At 42.1% G+C, this 22,091-nt stretch overlaps 2 protein-coding genes across 8 annotated transcripts in view; both read right to left on the bottom strand.

The window, feature by feature from the left end:
* The window catches only part of SMAD9 (SMAD family member 9), a 67,587-nt gene extending 54,107 nt beyond the window's left edge, over positions 1-13,480 (bottom strand). For 4 of the 5 annotated variants that reach the window (XM_045567025.1, XM_045567028.1, XM_045567030.1 and 1 more), the window contains exon 1: positions 10,073-10,111. The gene's annotated coding sequence lies outside the window, so the exon portion shown is untranslated. Of the gene's footprint in view, positions 1-10,072; positions 10,112-13,371 lie in introns of those variants that run through there. The other variant, XM_045567026.1, reaches the window with a different exon arrangement.
* Positions 13,481-16,372: 2,892 nt separating this feature from the next.
* ALG5 (ALG5 dolichyl-phosphate beta-glucosyltransferase) overlaps positions 16,373-22,091 on the bottom strand; it is a 35,208-nt gene continuing 29,489 nt past the window's right edge. For all 3 annotated transcript variants that reach the window (XM_045566762.1, XM_045566763.1, XM_045566764.1), the window contains 2 exons: positions 18,357-18,442; positions 16,373-16,557 (listed from right to left, as the gene is read on the bottom strand). In XM_045566762.1, the coding sequence (XP_045422718.1) occupies positions 16,442-16,557; positions 18,357-18,442 (202 nt within the window). In that variant the 3' untranslated portion in view covers positions 16,373-16,441. The remainder of the gene's footprint in view (positions 16,558-18,356; positions 18,443-22,091) is intronic.

The following is a 22,091-nucleotide window of genomic DNA, read 5'->3' as shown; positions in this document are numbered from 1 at the left end:
AGGTGCGATGATAGCAAAGGGAAGTCAAAGCTGACAGTGTGATTGTCCCCCCCAAAAAAGGACCCCCAAAGAGCACGTATTATCAAGGAAACACCAGGTCTCAAAAAGTGCAAGAGTCCAAGATGACTGCATATGGGAACTAACAGCTCTTCCTCTGAGCTCCAGACCTGCAGGGCAAACTGTGCACCGTGCATTTCTCTAACTGTGTTCCTCAGAATTCTGGAGATGCCCAGAGCCTGCGAGACAGCCACAGAGGAGTGGTGCACAGGGGTTGGACCCTAGGAAAGGCAAAGCTGAGAGACTGCCCCTCTGCAGACGCCTCCTTCGACCAGAGCGGCCAATGCTCCATTCAGCTTTGCTTAACGAGGCTTCTCTGATGAAAGGGCCATGCTGGTTAACAAAACCATTTTTTTCTTTGAATTAAAATTTGACCACCATTGACTTCCATGCTCCAGGATCCTCAAATGGAATGGGTTCGAATACAGACATGGAAAATACACCAAGGTTGAGAGAGGGAGGAATGCAAGGGCGGAGCCCAGGAGATTTGCAGGACCCTGAAACTGCTCTGTGTGATGCTACAGCGGTGAGTGTGTCACCATACATTAGCTATACAACACTGACAGTGAGCCCTAGCGTAAACTCAGGGCTGTGGGTGACGATGTGCCTGTGTGGGTTCATCGATCACAACACATGTGCCAGTCTGGTCGGGGGTGTTGATGAGGAAGGCTGTGCAAGTGTGGGGCAGGGGTTTTATGGGAACTCTCTGCATCTTGTGCTCAATTTCGCTGTGAGCCTAAAACTGCCCTCAAAAAACAATTTAATAATTTTTTTAAAAATGAAACTTACTAGCTTTCTTAAAACACCATATTTCCCCCCTGCATCTGTTTGCTGAGAGCACCGCTCTCTAACCACTTGCCCGTGCTGCAAACCACAGAGCTCCCCCTTGCCCCAGAACAACCTCTCGGAGATTGTCTTCCTTCCTGTTCCTCAACCCTACATTCAGCAGGTCACCAAGTCCTGGTGCTGGGCCCCGCACATATTCCTTGGGTAGGTCCCAACCCAGACATCCCCAGGGAGTCCACCCCGCCTCAGGCATCTGCCTCCCACTGGGCCCCTCACCAGCCCACCCCCCAGAAAGCCCCTCCCAAGAGGGCCCCCCTGGGGTATCATTTCAAGAGCTGATCCCATCACACTCCTGTGTGACACCTTGCTGTGACACTGCAGCCAAACGGGACAGTCATTAATTCTGTGAGCTGAGATTACAAGTAGTGCATTTTGCTTCAAAATGTTTTCCCCAAATTTCTACTGTGAGTTTGTACTGATATATTTTACATTTAAAAAAAAAATCCAGTAAATATCATGGAGGGTGAGTTGTGCGTTGATGGTTGTAACATCAGTTTCAAACAAGGCTCTTCATAATCTGGCCTGCCCAAAGTACACTCCCAGCCTCACTGCTGCTTGCTGCCTTTGCCCATCCTGCCTCCCCCTCTGCCCGGGAGGCCTCTGTGCGGCTCTGTCCTGCTCCTCCTTCAGGAGCCAACCTCCTGGAACCCTCACCTCCTGGCCCCCACGCTCTCCTCTGCTCCTCTGGGCTTCCGGAGCACCTGGCTCACACCTTCCCAACAGCACGTATCACACTTGACTCCTTAGGTGTGTTATGTGTTTTCTCCAGGGACGCTGAGCTTCTTTAAAGGCCCCAGGCCAGGCCACATCACGGTCTGCACCGCCTGGCGCCAGGTCTAGCACGCAGGAGGCATCCATAAATGCTGAACGGATGAAGGTAAAATCCAGTTGTATCGATAACATTAACTACTGTATTATTAAGCCCTATGTTTTCAGTCTAACTTCTGACCTAAAGCCCACTGCTTTCCAATGTGATACAATAAATTCCTCTGAAAGGCAGAATTATATAAAAGTAATGCAGTCCCTACTTCCTGTGCATTTAATAGTCTGTCTACTTAAGGTGATGTTATATAGAGCACAACCTGTATGTGAATACCTGCAAAGTGTTAAATGGCTATAAATAACATTCTAAGTGTTCTGTTTTGTTTTTAAATGGTGTGTGGGCAATTTTAAACATCTTAGAGATGTGGGTGCTGAGGAGGCTGAGTTTCCCGGCCAAAGGCTGCCTGAGGCGCAGCGTTCATAAACTGATGGAGAAGGATGACTCACGAGCTGTGTTATGGATTGCTGTTTGGGGAAGCTCAGATTTTTAATTGCCAAACTCATCCATGATCAGTGGAGACGGTGTGTCAACTGCCTTCTCACCTCCTTAGCTAGGAGTTAATGTGGCCATTTGGACATTTGGAAGCACGCATGCCACTTCAATTTGTGTTCACTCTCCTCCAAATACCCCACTGGTTATAGGATTCTCCTGTTCCAAACTTTTAATAGGTTAAAACTGAATAGTTCTCCTCTGCCTACAGATTAAAATACAATTCCTTATTCTTCCTTCCACCTTAACCCCCCAAAACCCCAACATACTTAAGGGGAAGAGAAAGGGAGGTGGTTGAAGGAAGAAACTAAATGTAACAAGCATCGACAATAAAGCAGACACTACCCTAGCCGATGAGTATTTTAAGACAAGACACGGTCCCTTCGCGCTACAATATTATGGTCTACAGGAGGAGACAGAACTCTAAACACATTATTACCAGGCAGGTGATAGGTGCACTATAATACCTGTTACTGGAAGAGTCTACTCCAAGTGGTCTGGGAGCCCTGCAGCCAGGTGAAAGGGTTCGGGGAGGTTTCCTGTAGAACAGGCCATGCAAACTCATCCTCGAACCAGTAGAGGATAACGGGGAAAAACAGGAGTGACCTGTACAAAGGCTGGCTGTTCCTCCTGACAGACGCAGTAAATGGTAAATTCCACAGCCTAGGGAACATCCTCAGCATCCTTAAGTTCTCACAAGGGCTTACTGCAAGAATCTCTTCTATTCCTGTTATGCCTTCCCTTTTACCTCTACTTGTACTCTCAAGCCCCAAATGGGATCATTCCCATTATCCTTGACAAGACTAACTCAAAATTCACACACAGTCAAAATGGAAGCCTAATTAGCAAAAATACAGTCATCCCTCGGTATCCGTGGGGGATTGGGACCAGGGCCCCTGAAGATACAAATACCCACGGATGTTCAAGTCTCTTATATAAAATGGTGCATTTGCATATAACCCACCATATCCTCCTTCTATTTTAAATCATCTCCATATTACTTATTATATCTAATACAATGTTATATAAACTTATGTTATATGTATTGGTTTTTAATTTATATTACTTTTATTGGATTTTTAAAATATTTTTGATTTGTGGTTATTTGAATTTGTGAGTGCAAAACTCAGAGACACAGAAGGCCAGCTGTATAGAGAAATAGACCCCAAGAGGTTATAGTTTGGGGAGGTAAGAAATTTTGCTTTTGGGGAAACATTTTGATATTTGCTTTCCTGACTTCTTTTACTTTCTTTAACTAGGCTACAAAATCCTGGAGACCAGGATTTTATTTTTGTTTTGTTACTTTATTTTGTTGTGTGGTCTCCAGGGCCTGGTTTGGGACCTCACAGGCAGCACAGAGTAAATAATGGTTGAATGAATAACCTATATAAACCCCATAAATAAACAAGTCCCACTTTCTAGAGTGATTGCTACATCCACAAATCCCAACCTTTTAAAATCCCAAAATATAATTGACATGATACTTTGAAAAAATGAAAATATATATTTAGAATATCTTGCAATAAATTTAGATACAGTGATAATAGAAAGCAAAGAAGGTGCCACTCCTTTGAAATAATACCTAGGCACCAACCTTTCATAGTTTGCAAATACAGCAACACCTAATGACTGCCCATAATTAGTCAACAACACATAATTAGTCAATAAGCTGTAAGGGAAGCATTTATGTCCACAAAGCTTTGTCTTTGACAAACATCTGACTGAATTCCTCTTCCTAAAACTAAAATTCTATTTTCACTAGAAAACAAAGAATGACATAAATGTACCAACAAGAGAAAGAAAAACTCATGAAACCTAAAATCTTTTTGTCTTAACACATTTTCTTATCCTCCACATTCATTACCATCATGCTTGGCTCCTAATAACCATTCATATCGTTAGTAACAATCCCTCATATCATTAATTACTGGTGGTTCTACTTTATGAACAAGTTGTGCTCAACCCTGTGTAGTAATTTGGGAACCGGAATTCATTTTCCCGTAGAAACAATGTTATGAGTGCTGATGTGCTTCCCTGGCCAGGCCACTGAGACCCTCCTAACTCACAATGCAGGTTCCTTCACACTGCTAACACTCGGCCAAATGTGTGATGTCTTCCTTTGGCATCTGCCCATCTGCTTTCCCTGCCCCACACTTGGGTGTCTTGAAACTTCACAACTGCACAAATGCCCTAGCTTTAAAATGACTTACTCTTCTTTCTTCCCTCCTCCTCCCAGCCAAACTCCAATTCCCTCATATGTGATCCTCAGCCAAGAAAAGAGCAAGAAGAATTTATGGGTTATAATGACGTGTGAGGGGTAGGAGAAGCCAAATATTCTACCATCGGGAGGGAAACTGATGGCATCTCTGAATCCTTTTCTGGGTTATCATTATTTTCTGAAACATGGTACTACCCAGTTGGTTAAATTTAGATACAAGAATTCAGAAAGCAACTCCTGGCACTTCAATTGAATGCCACCATCCATCAACTCTCCTTAAAAAAGATCTGCAAATCTGCTTAAAACCTCCAATAGCCCCCAAGTACTCAGGACAAAATCCTTCAAGGACTACATTAACCACTTCACAATTACTGCATTTTGTAAAAACAAATCAAAATACACACACACACACACACACACACACACACACACACACACTAACCAAAGTAAATCTGTACTTGATAGGCTACCAAGCAGTTTAACAGATTGAAAGTAAAAAACTTTAGGCTGGGTGGAAGGAGATATTCCATAAATTAAAGCAAGGTTTTAAGGCAAATGGCCCACTCTATCTAGGGATGTGCTCCCTGGGTTGGTGAAATTAAGCTGTTGTTACCTCACAGTGTTCACTTCCACTACTTTCAAACTCTAAGTTGTCACCTCAACTTAGAATCCCCCAATGTCACCAATACATCTGGGTGGCCCCAAGATCACATGTGTACTGTCCAGATTCCTTTGTCCTACGGTAGAAAACTGGGGACCAGAGTCCTGGAATGAATGGTTATTCCTGGCACTCTCCGTGTTTATAAACTGAAGATTACTTTTCACTACTGTAGCACTAAACCTTCTTCCTGATTGAGCAATATGTGTTTCCTATTTATAGTCCCTCAGAATTAAATTTGAAAAAGAAGAAAAGGAAGTGATCAGGCCTTAAATATTACATTTCCCCAAAGGGAGGTCCATATAAAAATAATCCCCACCAGTGACATCAGCTAATAAGAATAGAGAGAGAAAGAATTTTGATATTTTATATGTTAAAAAAAGGAAATGGAAATTGTCATTATAGCAAAAAAATCAGAACTATGTAGGTCTCCTTTAATTTTATGGGTTAAATTTTTTTTAATTAAACATGGTCTGGGGAATGAGGAGAAACCATAATCTTTTCAGTGCTTATGACTTCTGAAGTGCTACAGCCCTGTACACACACACATATTTATAATCTCATAATATTTATGCATTCAAGTTTGGAATTTAAATTTTATATCAAAGTCTCTTTGATTGTTGGAAAATCGGTTTTGAGTTGATTAGAGTGTCTCAATGAAAAGTGCATGATTGAATATATTATGCAGGCACGATATTTACATACAAATTCTATTTTTCACATCATTAACTCCATTAATACTGCATCATTAAACAGAACATAATGCACTTTAGGATGAGACTTAGTATTGGTATTATTAGGTAATATAACCAGCATGGCATAGAAGGAAGGTTCAGCTGTCTGACAAGGCTGATAACAAGACCCTTTATATATCCAACCTGAACAAAGCAGATGCTCATCTCAGTAACTGGCTGCTTTTCTTTTGTGAGCATAGTTTGAAACATATACACTAAAAACAGTATCAATTTTTATGTGGCTATTGGTAAGGGGGTGGAACCAGCATATCGCATTAGCAATTTTCTCTGGAATCACATTAGGGTTTCATTGTGGCAGCCATATCACATTAAAAATCTGTTTTTTTACTAAATGGCTTCCATTGTGTATTTAGTGAATCTGATATGGAAAATTGCTAATGCAATAATAGTATCATAGAAGCTTTCCTGACTTTAATGCTCAGCCACGACATTCAGGAGGAGGCTCCACTGGGCTGAGGGGATTTCAGGCCTCTTAACGAGTCCTCAGCTCAAGTTCAACACCGGCTTCTTGAAAGATGGGCCTTTAAGACTTATTCTATGAGTGAAACGCTTTCATAGGTCTTATTTCAGAAGAAACCATGGGTTCATTGAAAAGATTTGTTTTTTAAGTAATATTTATTGACTGAGGACCATGAAGGGGACTGTAGTCAGCATTCAGGGAATGAAAAAGAGAGATGACACGCAGTCCCTTCCTGCACGGATCTTGTAAGGATCGTAAGGAAAAGAAAGAAATTAGTGTGTGAGTAACTTAACACAAGACAAGACATGACAAGAGTGGAAAATGCAAAGAGCCACAGGAGCTCAAAGGAGGGCACACCTGGGACCAGGGTCCTCACAGAAAGTTCCATGAAGGCAGCACCTGAACAGGGCATACAGATGAGGAAGTCGCTGATGAGTGTGAGGATCTGGTGGCAGCTGGGGACACAGGGAAGGCACTCTAGGCCTTAGCGTGATTAAAAAAGTGCACAGGAGAGGAAAGCCAGTGTATGCGTGGAAACTATCATGAGCTATTTCAATTTCAGCATAAAATATGGACAGATTGGGAAGATAAACCTGGAGAAGTGGTTTGGGGTCAGCCTGAGGCTGATACTGAAGGAGAGCAGAGTGTGAGGCAAACAAGCGTGACCGTGGTGTTCAGCATGGCTTTGGGGTGGGAAGTGTCAGGATACAGACCACCAGGCAAGAGGAGCATCCAGTTTCCATGAGTAGAGGGATTTCTAATGACTTCTAACAGATACCTCGAAATCTTAACAACTTTAGTTGTCATGAGTTTCTTAAGAGACATAATTTATAGGAGTGTTTATTTTAAAAGGTTAGTTTATTGCCAAGAGATGTTTATTTTTTGTTATGTCCCTAACTCATGACATGGACATTCACCGGGATAACACAAAAACATCATGAAAATGCTCATACTATTGTAAGTACCTATGAATTTACATTTACTGTTTGCCTTTTTTTTTCTTTTGCTTTAGAATAACTTTTCAACTCAACTAGCAACAGTAACCAAGGAAATATAAATCCAACAGCCTAGAATTACAACTATTTGAGGAGACTCATGCTTTCGATGTACTGCTATATTTACTGTTTTATTCTGGACACTTCCCCATTTCTGAATCCCTCTCTAAATGTTCAAAACAATGAACAAAAAGCCTGCACTAAACTTCGTTAAAGCTTTAAAATTTAATGTACAATGTTTTGCAAATTTTAAAAAACTCACTTATTTGTCATAACCTTTACCTTCCATTAAATCAGAGTACATTCTATAGATAAGTATTATTTCCAACATATAAAGGTAAAATAGTTTCAACTGCTGTTTTATTTATTACAGAGGAAATGTCAGATATAAACTAGTTACCTTAATGCTATAGTAACCACTAACTAAACACCATCCATCCCTTCAATTTGGCAAAGCACATTGCACTCTCATTAATCAGAATTAAACTATTTGCAATAATAAAATTGAATATTTTCATCTTTGTGAGACAATTTCTTAACAGATTTTTTTTCTCCTCCAACTGACCACATGATTAGAAAAGATAAACAAATTTAAGAGTTGTTTATTACTTATAGATATCCTTAGTAACATTTCATTAAAAAAACAAAACTCTCCTTTCTCATCCCATGTCTTGGGCAATCAGAGATGCAGAAGTTGACATCTGTGAATATTTTCTGATTTCTCATTAACTAGGGATATATAAGTCAAAACAACATTTTTAAAGAAGAGAAGTCAAACAGTTCATCTAACTTTAAAATACTGATGACAAAGATATGGTAATTGTGAAGTACTGAGAGGTTTAAGCTAAAATCTGTTTATGTCTTCGATTTTTTGTAAACACTGTACTGATAGAAAAGAGTTTGCTCAGATCAAGAATATGTTGGTATGCTCTTAAGCGTAGCTTGAAACCACAGAGCTCAAGCATAAAACAACTCCGACAAAGACAGGCAGTCAAGCATAAAAATGGGAGTTGGCTGTATCAGAATACATTAAGAGGCTGAAGGCTGTCTGGTAAAGACAGTTGTTTTGCCATCAATGAAGGTGATCATTACCACTAATAGAACTAAAAGTAACTAAAAGTTATTTTTCTTATATATCATGTGACATTTGTCATCTTATGTTTAAAATGCTCCTTATTTATAAACTGTCACATCATTTTCATCTCTGCAGTGTCCTTCTTGGATAACCACAAATTTGAAAATGGTCCAAAATTGTGTTCGTGGTTTCCTACAAGCATATGGAAACTCATTTATTGGAATCCTTGTCTATTTGGAGTTGAGAATGTTTGGGTTTTAGTGTTACTGCCTTCTTAAATATAGATCACTATTTTTAAAATGTAAACATCCAATGGCATTCCCTCACACTGCCAGGAATCCTAAGGCAGGAGAGATGCCTGTAGTATTGACATTTCACTCGCCCAGATGAATGCTACAAACGCTGCACTAAGCGACTAAGTAAGAGAAAGCATTACTATGACTTTACAGCTAGCCTCCATTATTCTGGCTCACCTACATTTCCAAAAGATCATCGGAGAAATCTGACAAGCCACTGCAATGGTACTTGTGACTCGGGTCCATCAAAAGCAATCCACAGTGTCTTGGGGGTGTGTATCTATCTGACTGTAAATTACTGGGTAAAGAATTTACACACAATTTTATTCCCAAACTAGATTTGTATCATTTGTAAGTTATTTCTCAGGAGTACCAACTCCAGCCCAGAAATAAGTCAACGGAGTATTTCCAAACTATCATTTCAAATTTCCACGGTCAAGGGTGGGAGGGAAGGAACGGTAACGGGAAGACGTGTCAGCAATTAGCCATCCATAAAAATGTTTCCCCCGCGCTCCTCCTTCCCATCACAAAGCCGGCGTCAGTGAGTCTCCTGCATCTGTTCCCCACCTCGCCCCCCTCCCCTCCGCGGAGCTGGCACCGAATGGCAGGCGAAGGCGAAGACAAACACCCCGGCTGCGAACGCAGCCCAAACGCTCGCGCGGACACACTCGAACGACATTCCTAACTTTGTTTCTTCCCTTCGCGTGCCTCAAAGGTAAGCAAAGTAAAAACCTATGAAGTGGAAGGCCAGCAAGGCCATCCTGCCCTGGAGACTTTCAGAATCGCCCCCAGAGTCGCAGTTACTACCCACCCCAGCCCGATTTGTCTACCGTCCCCGTTTACCCAACGCCGAGGCTGGGTCTCCACGGCGCCTGTCCCGGGCGCTCGGCCCCCGCGCGGTGCCCAGGCCGGGGACTGGCGGCCAGCGCGCATCCCTCCCCACGCCCTGGGCCACAGCCCGGGTCCGGCCGCCACCCCGCCGCGGCACACGCATCCTCTGACGGGTCCCAGGTGCCGGCGGCCCCGGGGACTGCAGGCGCGAGGAAAGTGCGCGGCGCCTACGGTCGGCGCGGCCAACTCCCCGGAGCGGGTCCCCTCCGGCCCGTCGCCCGCCCCACGCCCCGCCATGCCACACAGGCTCCACCGAGAAATTCGGGGATGAAGAGTACAAAGAGCCAAGCCACACACCAAAGAACCTCAAAGACGTCCTTTGTGGAAGCAAAACTTAGCTCTACACACAACACGCACACGCACACGCCCAGCGCGCGGCTGGGGAAGGCATCTCTTACCTGTCCCCACGGTGCCACTCATCCCTCCCCCCCACCCCAGGTCCGGCAGCCCCCCCGCCCCGCAGCGGGTCCCCAGGCCGCCCGCTCCGGCGCTCCGAGCCGCGCACTCACTGCCTGGCTGCGCGCGCCCAGCGGCTGCAGGGCCCGGCGGCGGCGGCGACGGCGGCGGCGGGGACCCAGACAGCGGCTGCAGCGGCGGCGGCGGCGGCCCCAGCCGGCGTCAGTCAGACTGGAGCCGCGAAGCCTCATCGCCCGTATTAGTGCGCCGACCTGGACAGCGGCCAGGGAGCCCTGCTCGCGGGCCCGCCCCCGCCCTCCGCAGTCGCGCGCGCTGGCCGCTCGGTGCGCCCGCAAGGAGGGGGCGGCGCGGCACCGGCGAGGCGCTGGAGCGCGGCCGGCCCCATGGCCACGTGCGCGGAAACCTGCGCCGGGCTGGGGGTGGCGGACGCGCGTTGCGGCGGCCGGCCGTGCTGTGCCCCCCGCCCCAGCTCAGGGCTACCCTCGCTGTCCTGCTGCGCGACCCCAGGCTGTCCTCCCGCCCGCGATCGCGCCGCCTGGTGGGGCCGCGGTGGGGAGGCTCGGCCGCCGTGGGTCACCTCGCATCTCTCTTTCTTCCCCGCCACCCCTGAGACTTCTCCCCTCTACCTGGAGCCTTGGGGCTTAGGAGGGTTGTCACCAGAACAAGAATGCAGGACCATCAACAAATCAAATCAGCCTGGAAACCTCCCTGAGCCGCTGTTTCTGACGTTTCTGGGCCCTGATGGTTACTGTCACTTGACTAGTTTGTTCCTAATGACTTGCTTTTCAGAGTAAAGTGGCTCCTCACGCCCATCCACGGTGCTGTAGCAACCGGTTTGCACGGACATAGACAGAAGAAAATCTAATCACTCTGATGGCGAGTGGCGGTTAAAACTAGTCATATAATTATGTGGATTGTAATTTCCTTATGCGTATTTATTTGCTTAACAACCTAGCATACGATATATAATATTATCTAATCTAATAAAGTTACAGCCTTATGGGCACACAGCAATGTTAATTTACAACCTTCTCGCCTCACGGCCTGGCTGCCCCCTGGGTAACCTGCCTCTTGAAGTCACTGTGGACTCCAAGAACCCACTCAGAAGTGCCACTTAGGAAAGGCCACCGGTGTGCTGATGGCCTTTGATTCCCCGTCAGCCTGAAGTTCCTCGGAGAAACGGCATTTGCTGCAGGGGCGAAAATACCATAAAGGCAAGCAGGGCAGTATTCAACTTGCTCTGGTGTGTAGAAAAGTCAGTCCTACACACCAGAGCAGGCTCAGATATCTCTGAAATGTAAACGCAAGGCCTTGAATATAACTACTTTTTCTAGTTCTCAAAGCACTGCACTTTCCTCCCACTGTTCTTGCATTATCATACTGTTGTAGTTGAACAATGACCTTCTTTAAAACAACACTTGTAGTGGAAAGTTATGCTCCAGGCTAGGTGTTAGGTTTGAGATTGCCCTGGGTGAGAAACATCAGGAACCCCTGAGACTGCTAAAGGCCACAGATTGTATTTTAAGGATATGCTTGATGTGCACTTTATTGCAAATAAACTAATTAGGTCTTAAGAATTGATACTTTGTGGCTCAGGTTTAAAAAAAGATATTAAGAAACGGCCCAATCACTATCTCAGTGTCCTTCTCTTATATGAGCACAACGCTGAGGACACGATGCAGAGAAAGTAACCTCTGCAGTGCTGGCTCATGCTTCTGGCATGGAGTCTTTTTTAGTTCGCAGAATTCTCTGCTCTTGGCAGGACTTTGATTTACAGACTTCTTGAGTGTGTCTAGTCTGCTCTTTCTGTACATTCTCATCTATGTAGCAGGACATTTTGCACTATGATGACTTTTCCCTGCCTAAAGGTTAGTCTGTCACTGATATACTTCCTATCGTGTATTCCTCAAAGCTAATATAGAAAGTCAATCCATTACACTCAAGTAAGATTTGGTGGGTTCCAAGGAGAAAATGCTCAGCAGAAGGCTGAGTGACACTCCCATTTTACAAAAGCCCACTGTCCTGGTTATTGGAAATCTAGACTCTGCTTTATCTTTCTCTGTGATTTCTTGATTGGCTGCAGTTTTACTGCGTAATAGAACTTCCACTAAAAGTTATATTATTGGAATCACATGAGAGGAGTGACTCAGGGATTATGATATGGTGGAACCTCCAGTAAAATTTTGGCTCAGGACCTCAAACCATGGCAAAACTAAGATCACCCTTTTCTGAAGATTATAAAAGTTTTGGTTGAATTTGAGCTCCCTCAGCCCATAAAACAGTGGTAGGAAGGGCAGCTTCCTTACCCAAGGGAGGGTCAGTTCTTTGCACTTGCTACATGTCCAGCATAAAACTGGAATGTTACAAAGTCAATAGTCATCCCTAGACGCAAAGATTCTGCTTTATACATTCATTGTACCTTACGTTTGATCCAGCATTATAGTGGCTCCACTCAAAGTTATAACTAGGAATTGTAGCCTCTATGCCCCTCCCTCCAACACTTCCAGTCTCCTTCCTACATTTTATGTGTAACTCTGTCCTAATGCTGCACTTTTTCTGCCTCCCCCTAGAACTTTCCTTGAAAGTCATAATTCATTCCATAACCATTATCAAATGCTTTTCTGAGCACCAGGTACCTGGACTAACTATATGGAGACAGAGCACTGGCTCTTAGTAAACTTGGTCTGACTAGGAGACAGACATACATACCTACAATTATCACACAACTTTGTATGTCACTTTAGGGGAGTTGGGGAGGGGAGGTGTCAGGAAGGTCTTCACAGAGGTGAAATGTCAGCTATACCTGGAGAAGACAGTATGAATGCCTACCATCCTGCACCGCCCGCCACCCCGTCTCCATCCCACCTCAGTGGATGCGACTCTGCAGGTGCTAGCCTTGGGCACTGTGCAGGCCAGATTTCAGCCCCTCTTGCCACCTTGGCCAGGCACTCCAGTGCAGGCACAACTTGTGCAATCATAAAGGCAGCCCAGAGAATGTCTACTATGTGCAGAATTCCCTGACGTTTTGAGTAGGAAAGCCTCAGTTTTCCTAAGAGAACTGTCAAACTGTTTTGGTAAATCAGAAAGATAATGTTACATGGTGGTTCATCACCAAATAAATGCTCAAGGATTGAGACAAGAGAGCAATAGGTCATCTTGATTTAGCAGTGAAGCACCAACAAGGTATCTCCTATTGTGAGATTTCCCTTCCCAGGAATTGCGCTACAGCTCTAGACATATCCTCTTGTCCTTCCTTCATGACATCTCATGGGATAAAAATTATTGTCCCCATTTTACAGTTGAAAAACCTGAGGCACAAACAAAATTCCCCAAGTAGTTGATTCAGAATTCCAACTCAAGTCTGCCTGACTTCAAAGCCCAGACACCTCACCTCACTGTTTTCCTGGAACTCGAAGTGCAGTTGAAAAGTATTTGAAGCTGGGCGCGGTGGCTCACGCCTGTAATCCTAGCACTCTGGGAGGCCGAGGCGGGTCAGGAGTTCGAGACCAGCCTGAGCAAGAGCGAGACCCCATCTCTACTAAAAATAGAAAGAAATTATCTGGACAACTAAAAATATATATAGAAAAAATTAGCTGGGCATGGTGGCGCATGCCTGTAGTCCCAGCTACTCGGGAGGCTGAGGCAGTAGGATCGCTTAAGCCCAGGAGTTTGAGGTTGCTGTGAGCTAGGCTGACGCCACGGCACTCACTCTAGCCAGGGCAACAAAGTGAGACTCTGTCTCAAAAAAAAAAAAAAAAAGAAAAGTATTTGAGCGGAATCTGACACGGGCAGTGATACTCTAGGAAGTATAGTATACCCAGGCTATAAAGTGGAAGTGGGTGAGGGAGAAAAGTTTGCAGAGATAAGAGGAAAGGAGACCAATTAGGAAGCCATTGCAACCATCCAGGTATGAGGTGATGAGTGTCTGTGGGATTCTAGAAAAGCGAGGAAGACATGCATTTATGGACACTTTGAAGGGAAAATCAATAGAACTTGGCAAAAAAACTAGATCAATCAAGGATTATGGATGGGAGAAACATGCTGTCTTTGGAAGATATAGGTACTATGAGGCAGGAAACTGCTTTGGGGAAAAAAGATGAGACAAAATCACCCTCTTCCTCCCACAATTGTTCCCAAAATTTATTTTATTTTATTTTATTTGACACAGAGTCAAATAATAGCTTACTGTTGACTGGAAGCCCTACTGATAACATAAACTGTTGATGAATGCATATTTTTGCATGTTATATGTATTATATACTATATTCTTAAAATAAAGTAAGCTTGAGAAAAGAAAATGCTATTACAAAAATCTTAAGGGAGAGAAGATATATTTACTATTAAGTGCATCATCATAAAGGTCTTCATCCTTGTCTTCAAGTTGAGAAGGCTGAGGAGGAGGAGGAAGAGGAGGGGTTGGTCTTGCTGTCTCAGGGGTGGCAGAGGCAGAAGAGGTGGAGGAGGTGGAAGGGGAGGAAGGAGAAGCAGGCACATTAAGTATAACTTTACAGATTTCTGCCTTTTTTGTCTTTTCCTTTCTCGTAAAATGTTTCTATACAGTACCAATCCTTCCTCCACTATTTGCTTTAGTTTCAGTGCCTGTATTGTAGAAGGGTCCAAGTCGTAAGAGAAATCAAAAGCAGTCTTGAATGATTGGAACATTTTGCCAGACTGTCTAATGTCAATTTGTTTTATGAACTGCTTCTTCTGTCTTCTTCCTTATTACTTGGCACTGGTTTGGAAGCACTCATCTCTGTCATTTTCTGTTAATCTCTGGTGTGGTGTCTATTAACTGTTGAATTTCTCCAAGGTGCATATCTTGAAACCACCTTCAACTGCCACCTTTTTTGCCATATCCACAATCTCATGATTTCCTTGATTGGCTCTGTTGTAAATCCTATAAAGTCATGTGCAACATCTGTACAGTTTTCTCCAGCAGGAATTTAGTTTCCAGCTTGATGGCTTTCATAGCTTCTTCTATAACAATGATGGCATCTTCAATGGTGTAATCCTTTCAGACTTTCGGGGTTCTCTTCCAATAGTGTTGACAGTCCTTTCCATAGAGTACCTTGTGTAATGAACCTTAAGGGTCCTTAAGACCCACTGATCTAGAGATGTTTTGTTTGAGGGCAGGCAGACCGCTTTTATGCCTTTGGTGTTGAACCCATGAAGTTCTGAGTGGCCAGGGGCATTGTCCAGTATAAAAAAACTTCAAAAGGCAGTCCCTTATTGGCAAGGTACTTCCTGACTTCAGGGACAAAGCATCCATGGAACCAGTCCAGAAAAAGCGTTCTCATTGTCCAGGCCTTCTTGTTGTATAACCAAAAGACTGGCAGTTGCTGTTTATCTTTTCCCTTCAAAGCTCAGAGTTTAGCAGTCTTACAGATAAGGGCAGTCCTGATTATAAACCCGACTGCAATTTGCACAAAACAGTAGTTAGCTTATCCCTTCCTGCTCTGAATCCTGGTACTCATTTCTCTTCCTTACTAATAAATCTTCTTTGTGGCATTTTTTCCCCCCAGATTAGGGCACTTTCATTTGCATTAAAAACTTGTTCAGGCGATTATCCTTTCTCCTCAATGTTTTTTTTGAGACAGAGTCTCACTCTGTTGTCTGGGTTACAGTGCAGTGACATCATCATAGCTCACTGCAAGTCAAACTCCTGGGCTCGAGCAATCCTCCTGCCTCAGCTTCTCCAGTAGCTGAGACTACTGGTGGGAACCACCATGCCTGCCTACTTTTTCTATTTTCAGTAGAGACAGGGTCTTGCTCTTGCTCAGGCTGGTGTCAAACTCCTGGGCCTCCGGTAGTCCTGCCACCTTGGCCTCCCAGAGTGCTAGGATTACAGGTGTGACCCACTGCTCCTGGCCACTTTAATTCTCTTTTTAATAAAGAACTTCTAAATAACATGAACTCAAGAGGGAAGGGTTGTCAGAAGGCATAAAAGTACAGTATACATAAGTAAGATTAGGCAAGAGATAAGACTGTGTAAGAAAATGGACACCTTTGTGGCTGACCCTATAGTTGCTTTTAACATATAACTTCCTAGAGTTTCATAGGTTGAAATATGGGTTTCTTTGACATGGATAAATTTGTGTATATTTAAACTTATATACTCTATTTTTAAATCTCTGGAAGCTGTTACGTGATTTTGGTTTATGTTTAAGTTAACAAGAATTATGCAGGCACTTTAGAGTAAGAATAATTGCTCTGTCTTCTGTCTAAATGTTGTATTTCTCAGAATCATAATTAAGCTAAATAAACAAAAGCAAAAGAAAATCTGACTTTTGTTACAAATACCTTAAAAAACCCAATTTTGTCCAAAAGAGGCATATAAATTTTTACTTACGGCAGTTAAGTCTTTATAATTACCCAAAGGTAGTCAATGACAGTAGGTTTCTTGTAGCTTTATTTAATGTGACACTGATGCATAAAGAATACAATCAAAGACTGCAAACAACCTAATTCATTTTCCGAGTTTGCTCAAGCCTCCAGGCACCAGTCAAATATCGAAGTCGTATAAAAAGTAGGTCCTTGCCCATTTGTAGCCAGCTCCAAAATGGAACTAATTTAGAACCTGTGATTTAAAAATAATTATTTTATTATTTAACAAAATAAAAGATGATTGCATAGAGGGAGAGAGTGGAATGATGGATACCAGAAGCCAGAGACGGGAAAGGTGTGCGACAGGAGAGCGGGGGAGATGAAGAGAGGTTGGGTAATAGGTACATACAGTTAGATAGAAGTTCTAATGTTCAGTAGCAGAGTAGCATGATTACAGTTAGCAACAATGTGTTATCTATTTCAAAGTAGTTAGGAGAGGACTTGAAATGTTCCAAACACAGAAATGATACGTGTTCAAGGTGATGGATACCCCAAATGCCCTAACTTGATCATTATACCTTCTATGCATGTAACAAATACTCACATGTACTCTACAAATACGTAAAATATTATGTATCAATAAAAAAATTTCATTGCCATTTTAATTATACTTTATCCTCAAAGAAGACATTTTCTACTGCTCTAAATTTATATAAATTTCAGCTTTCTTCTAAACATATTACCACCAAAGCACTTTGTAGACATTAGCCTTATTCTGTATAATTAATCAGCGGACAGTATTTTTTTTTATTACTTTTTTGACCACCCACATTTGATAAAGCACATGCTTTTTTTTTTTTTTCTTTTAGGGGACCTTATTTTCTTTATTCCACAAATGAAGAAATTGAGATACCCACAATTCATATTATAACACAACTGTCTCTAACACCAATGAGCAAATGACATAGACATGAAACTATGACATAAACATGAAACTGATTTTTGCTTTTCCCCATTTCATCATCCCATAGAGTCTATGTTGGGCATAGGTCAAAACAGACAGATCAACACAGGTGATCATGACACCTCTGAGCAATCCTTTTAACTGGTTCCCGATCCTCTCTGATTCTAGGCTGCTACTGTGGAGAACAGTTAAGTTTCTGTAAACTCAGTTTGATTCAGCAAGACACCAAGAGGTTTGAATTCATTCTAGATTATATAGTTTGTATAATCTCAAGACTGGTTCTTAACCTTTCTCTGTCTCTAAATATCTGAGGTTATGGCGTAATAAAGGCTTATTGCAACAATGACTCTCAAAGGGAGGGCTGGGCTCACCTGGGGAGAGGTGGACTTCGAAAAAGTCTCTAGTGGGTTATGTTAACTGCTCCTACACCAGGAATTAATTTAGGTTCACTGTAAGGTAAACAAACTAGAATATATTTTAAAACTAGAATATATACAACCAGAGCTGCCCAAGCTTTTCCAAACAGGAATTATTAAGGTTTATATGATAGATTTCAAATTATTATAGTTTAGAGATCTTTGCATTTTTTTGCTATATGTACAGATATAGGTAACAGTTAAAAAAAAATGGCTCTGAATTGACTGTGGACATTTGGAAGAAAAACAACTGTTATTTCTTATTTAGCTTTGCATAGTGGTTTGTAGGTACTCAGTATCCACCTAGTGATCAAGAAGTATAATGAGAGAGTGATGCAAACAATAAAGTTTATCTCAAAAGACTATCAACCTTGCTTCTAACCTCAGATCACCATGACCTTGTCTATTGTAGGAGGTTTTACTGAAGTTCCTTGGGGCCTACTGCAGGCCCCAAGAAGACAGAAACAATACAGAAGGCAGCAAGGCCGATGGAGGGGCTTAGCAGGCAATACTCTCCATGGAATGGACTCTTTGAGTCAGGACAGTGGAGAAGGCCTTGATGAAGGGAGTGGAAGAGCATTAAAGCCAGCTGACCTTCATGGACAACTGAATTGTCTGATGTCTCCACCTCTGTCTGACTAAAGATCAGCCAAAAAAATAAACAATACGCACCTTCAATTTCAGTCCAGTTGACAGCAATTTCTGCTATTGGAATTTTCAAGAACTGTGCTATGTAGAGCAGTTCTACATCAAATGCCCTGAAATAGAAAACACATTGATACTTATTTTTAAAAAGACAAATAGAGCATAATTAGATCTCTACCTTGGCATGTTTTAAAGAAGCTTACACAGCAGATGTAAAGTTTGTACTGTAAAACTGAAGATCAGATTCACAGAGGTCAAATAATTAAAAGCTCAGTAGTTCAGAAGCGCCAAGGCAAATAAGGTAATTTAGTATGTCACTGTATAACATTTAAATGAGAAATACTATATCTCTATCACAACTCAGAAACTCTCAGAGGTAAAAATGGCTTCATGGGCTCCAAGAGAAAATTTAATCCTGGAAATTTTCAAGATTGATGTTTTCCATCCCAGCCTTAACTAGCTCAAGGTATAGAAATGATGGCATTTCAGCTGATTGTGAGAGCTGATAAAACAAAACTCTGGGAAGCTCTAGGAGAGAAGGTTCTCAATCACTTTAGATATCCTTAGTTATTTTCTTCTACCACCCAAAGATCAAGGTTTCCTTTCCAATACAGTGTCCCTAGGGCCTTGTCTTCCCCTTTTCCCTTCCATGTGCTGTCCCAGAAAATACAGTATTGGCAACTATTGAAAGTGAAAAGGTACTTTAGACCAGTCTGAAATGCTCTTTGGGTATAACCAAATACACACACAGGAATTAGGTATATTGCTTGTTACTTGTCCTAACACACACTGCTAAGACCATTTCTGGTTTAAATCCTCAGTTCCTCCTTCCTTCTACTCATGAAAGGGTCTTTTCTAAAGCTCCTCTGCAGTCAGCCCCTTGTTTGGGTGAAACCTGCTTTCCCTGAAGGCTTCCAATCCTGACTCAGAAGTTTTTCAGGATTCTGCTTACAAAACTTCTCTGAACCAGTTGCTGCTTTCACTGGCATTAGGTTCAGGAAGAAAAGCATCACTACCTGTTAAACCTTCTTCATGCTCCTTTAACTGTTTACATCCTGTGCCGTTTTGCTTTCGTCCTTGAGTCATGAAGTCCCCACTTTCTAGGCTGCATGAAGCACAGTTTAAACTTCCAGAGCTTGGTTGTAAAACATTAATTACTAATAGCACAGACAAGAAAATGCCTAAAACCCACTTATGTTTAATCTCAGACAACTTGAATTTGGGAGTTGTGCTTTGCTTTTTTTTTGTCAAAATACTATCACCATCCATTATGTAACTAGTTTAAATTTCAAGTATTTGGATAATTCAATATGAAAACTATTTTTAAAACAATGCTTTTTCTTATCCTAATAAAATATTTAGAGTTAAGATGATAAAAAACATCTACAAAAGTGGGTCCTTTGTGTTTTTAAAAGAACTACATAAAACTTCTGTTATCTAGACTTGTGATACTCAGGAAATAAGGAGGTAATTTCAACATTAAGCCTGGTGCTTAACTCTTAACTTTCCTTTAACACAAAAACAAAATATTAGCTAGTGGGCTGAGTTAGTTCTAATGATACTCAATAACCTGAACAAGATTATTAAATAGTTTTCTAAGGGTATCAGTACATAGCTAGTGACTTATCAAAGACAAAAAGCCAAAATAATAATGACTGAAGAGGAGTGGGTTAATTAAGCACTTATTAACTGAAATCACTTTATATTTGGAAAAAACCTCTAGATCAAAAGGGTCTTTTAAATTACATCTTTCTCCTCTTAAACATTTCAAAAGACATGAAGATATTTATTACAAAAAAAAAATTTCAGCTCACATCACCATACTGTAAGTAAGTGCCCAATCTGTTTACCCAAGCAAACATTTTAAGTAAAAAACCTAGTACTTTTGGACAGAGCCTTATGATATTAGAGGGAAAAAGTATAAGAGCTAGTTTCCAGCTAAGATGGCTTCACTTGTTTTTGCAAATGTGGGCTGGGCAGAGCCACCATGTTTTCTTTTCTGACTCAGTTCCTGGTACAGGTGTTATCTTGCTAACAGATGTATTCCTAACTCTATTAGACACAGCAGATAGACATGGATCCCACTGTTCCCTCCTGAAATCCTACTGAAATTAAAGCAACAATGATGGAATAAACAGACAAGAACAGAGAGGGGAAGAAGAGTTGAAGTAAAAAGAAAATTGGGCATTGTAAAGTAGCTGGATATATGCTAAGTAGGGAAGGTGGACAACAGCAGTGGGAGAAGAGTGCCACAGAGCCCCCTAGCGGCTCAGAAATCAGAGGCCTCGAACAGAGTCTGCAGGTGGGGACACAGGTGAGGCTGCAAACAGGAGGACTCACTGAGTGTCTGTATCAGATTTTCCTTCCCCTCATGCCTTCCCCCTTCAGTTCTCTGAATGCTGACAGCCAGGCTCGTGGCTCCTAGGCAGGAGATTGAATGATCCCACTTCAGTGAAAACGACCAGCCCAAAAGAAAGTGGTAGTTAGGACTTTTTCTCACACAGCTCCATTAGTTTAACCTGTAATGAAATCTTCCAGTCAATCAGAGGCTCTGCCCAGGCACACAGCTTCTGATGAGTGTTTTAGTGCCATACTAAAGACATCTGAGGAAAGAAGTTGGTGATAAAAGAAAACATGCAAAATATTGGAAGCAAGAGAATCAATGTAGGGAATGAAGAAAATGACAAAGTTTTAAATGAGACATTAGAGATAGTGGAAGATACTGTAGTAGGGAAACTAGATTTTTTTTTTTTTTTTTTTGAGACAGAGTCTTGCTCTGTTGCCTGGGCTAGAGTGAGTGCCGTGGCGTCAGCCTAGCTCACAGCAACCTCAAACTCTGGGGCTTAAGCGATCCTACTGCCTCAGCCTCCCGAGTAGCTGGGACTACAGGCATGCACCACCATGCCCGGCTAATTTTTTCTATTTATATTTTTAGTTGGCCAGATAATTTCTTTCTATTTTTTAGTAGAGATGGGGTCTCGCTCTTGCTCAGGCTGGTCTCAAACTCCTGACCTCGAGCGATCTACCCACCTCGGCCTCCTAGAGTGCTAGGATTACAGTTGTGAGCCACCGCACCCGGCCCTAGATTTTTAAAACATTATTACTAAAAAACAAGAGTTCCAGGAAATTATAATCTTGATAGCAGAAATAAAAATTCAAGAAGGCTAGATGATAAAAATAAAATTGAGAAAATCTTAAAAGAACAAATACAGAAAAGAAAAGATAAAATTATAGGACCAGTAGGGAGGTTCCACATCTGTTTGTAGGAGAGAACAGAGAAAATGGGGAGAGGTGATTGTCAAAGAAATGATTAAAGACTTGGGAAGTTTTTTGCTATTATTTACAGGTGGGGACACAGGTGGGGCTGTAAACAGGACTCACTGAATATCTGTATAAGATTCTCCCTCCGTTCTGGTGTTCCATACCACTGTAGGATGACTATAGTTAATAATAATGCATTATATATTATAGTTTCAAATAGCTAGGGGGAGGATATTGAATATTCCCAACACAAAGAAATGATAAATGTTTGAGATGATGGATATGCTAATTACTCTGATCTGATCACTATAATTTCATGTATTGAAACATCACTATGTACCTCATAAATATGTTAAATTATTATTTGTCAATTAAAATAAATAAATAAATAATTGGTTAAAGACTATTTCTCAGAACTAAAGGACATGACTCTTCAATACATGGTGTTGGGAAAACTGAATATCCACACATGGAAGAATGAAACTGTACCCTTATCTCACA

The sequence above is a fragment of the Lemur catta genome, chromosome 13 (assembly GCF_020740605.2).
Source record: "Lemur catta isolate mLemCat1 chromosome 13, mLemCat1.pri, whole genome shotgun sequence".
NCBI classification, from domain to species: domain Eukaryota; kingdom Metazoa; phylum Chordata; class Mammalia; order Primates; family Lemuridae; genus Lemur; species Lemur catta.
The sequence above is the reverse complement of the archived record's forward strand: the minus strand, read 5'-3'. Positions and strand labels throughout refer to the sequence as shown.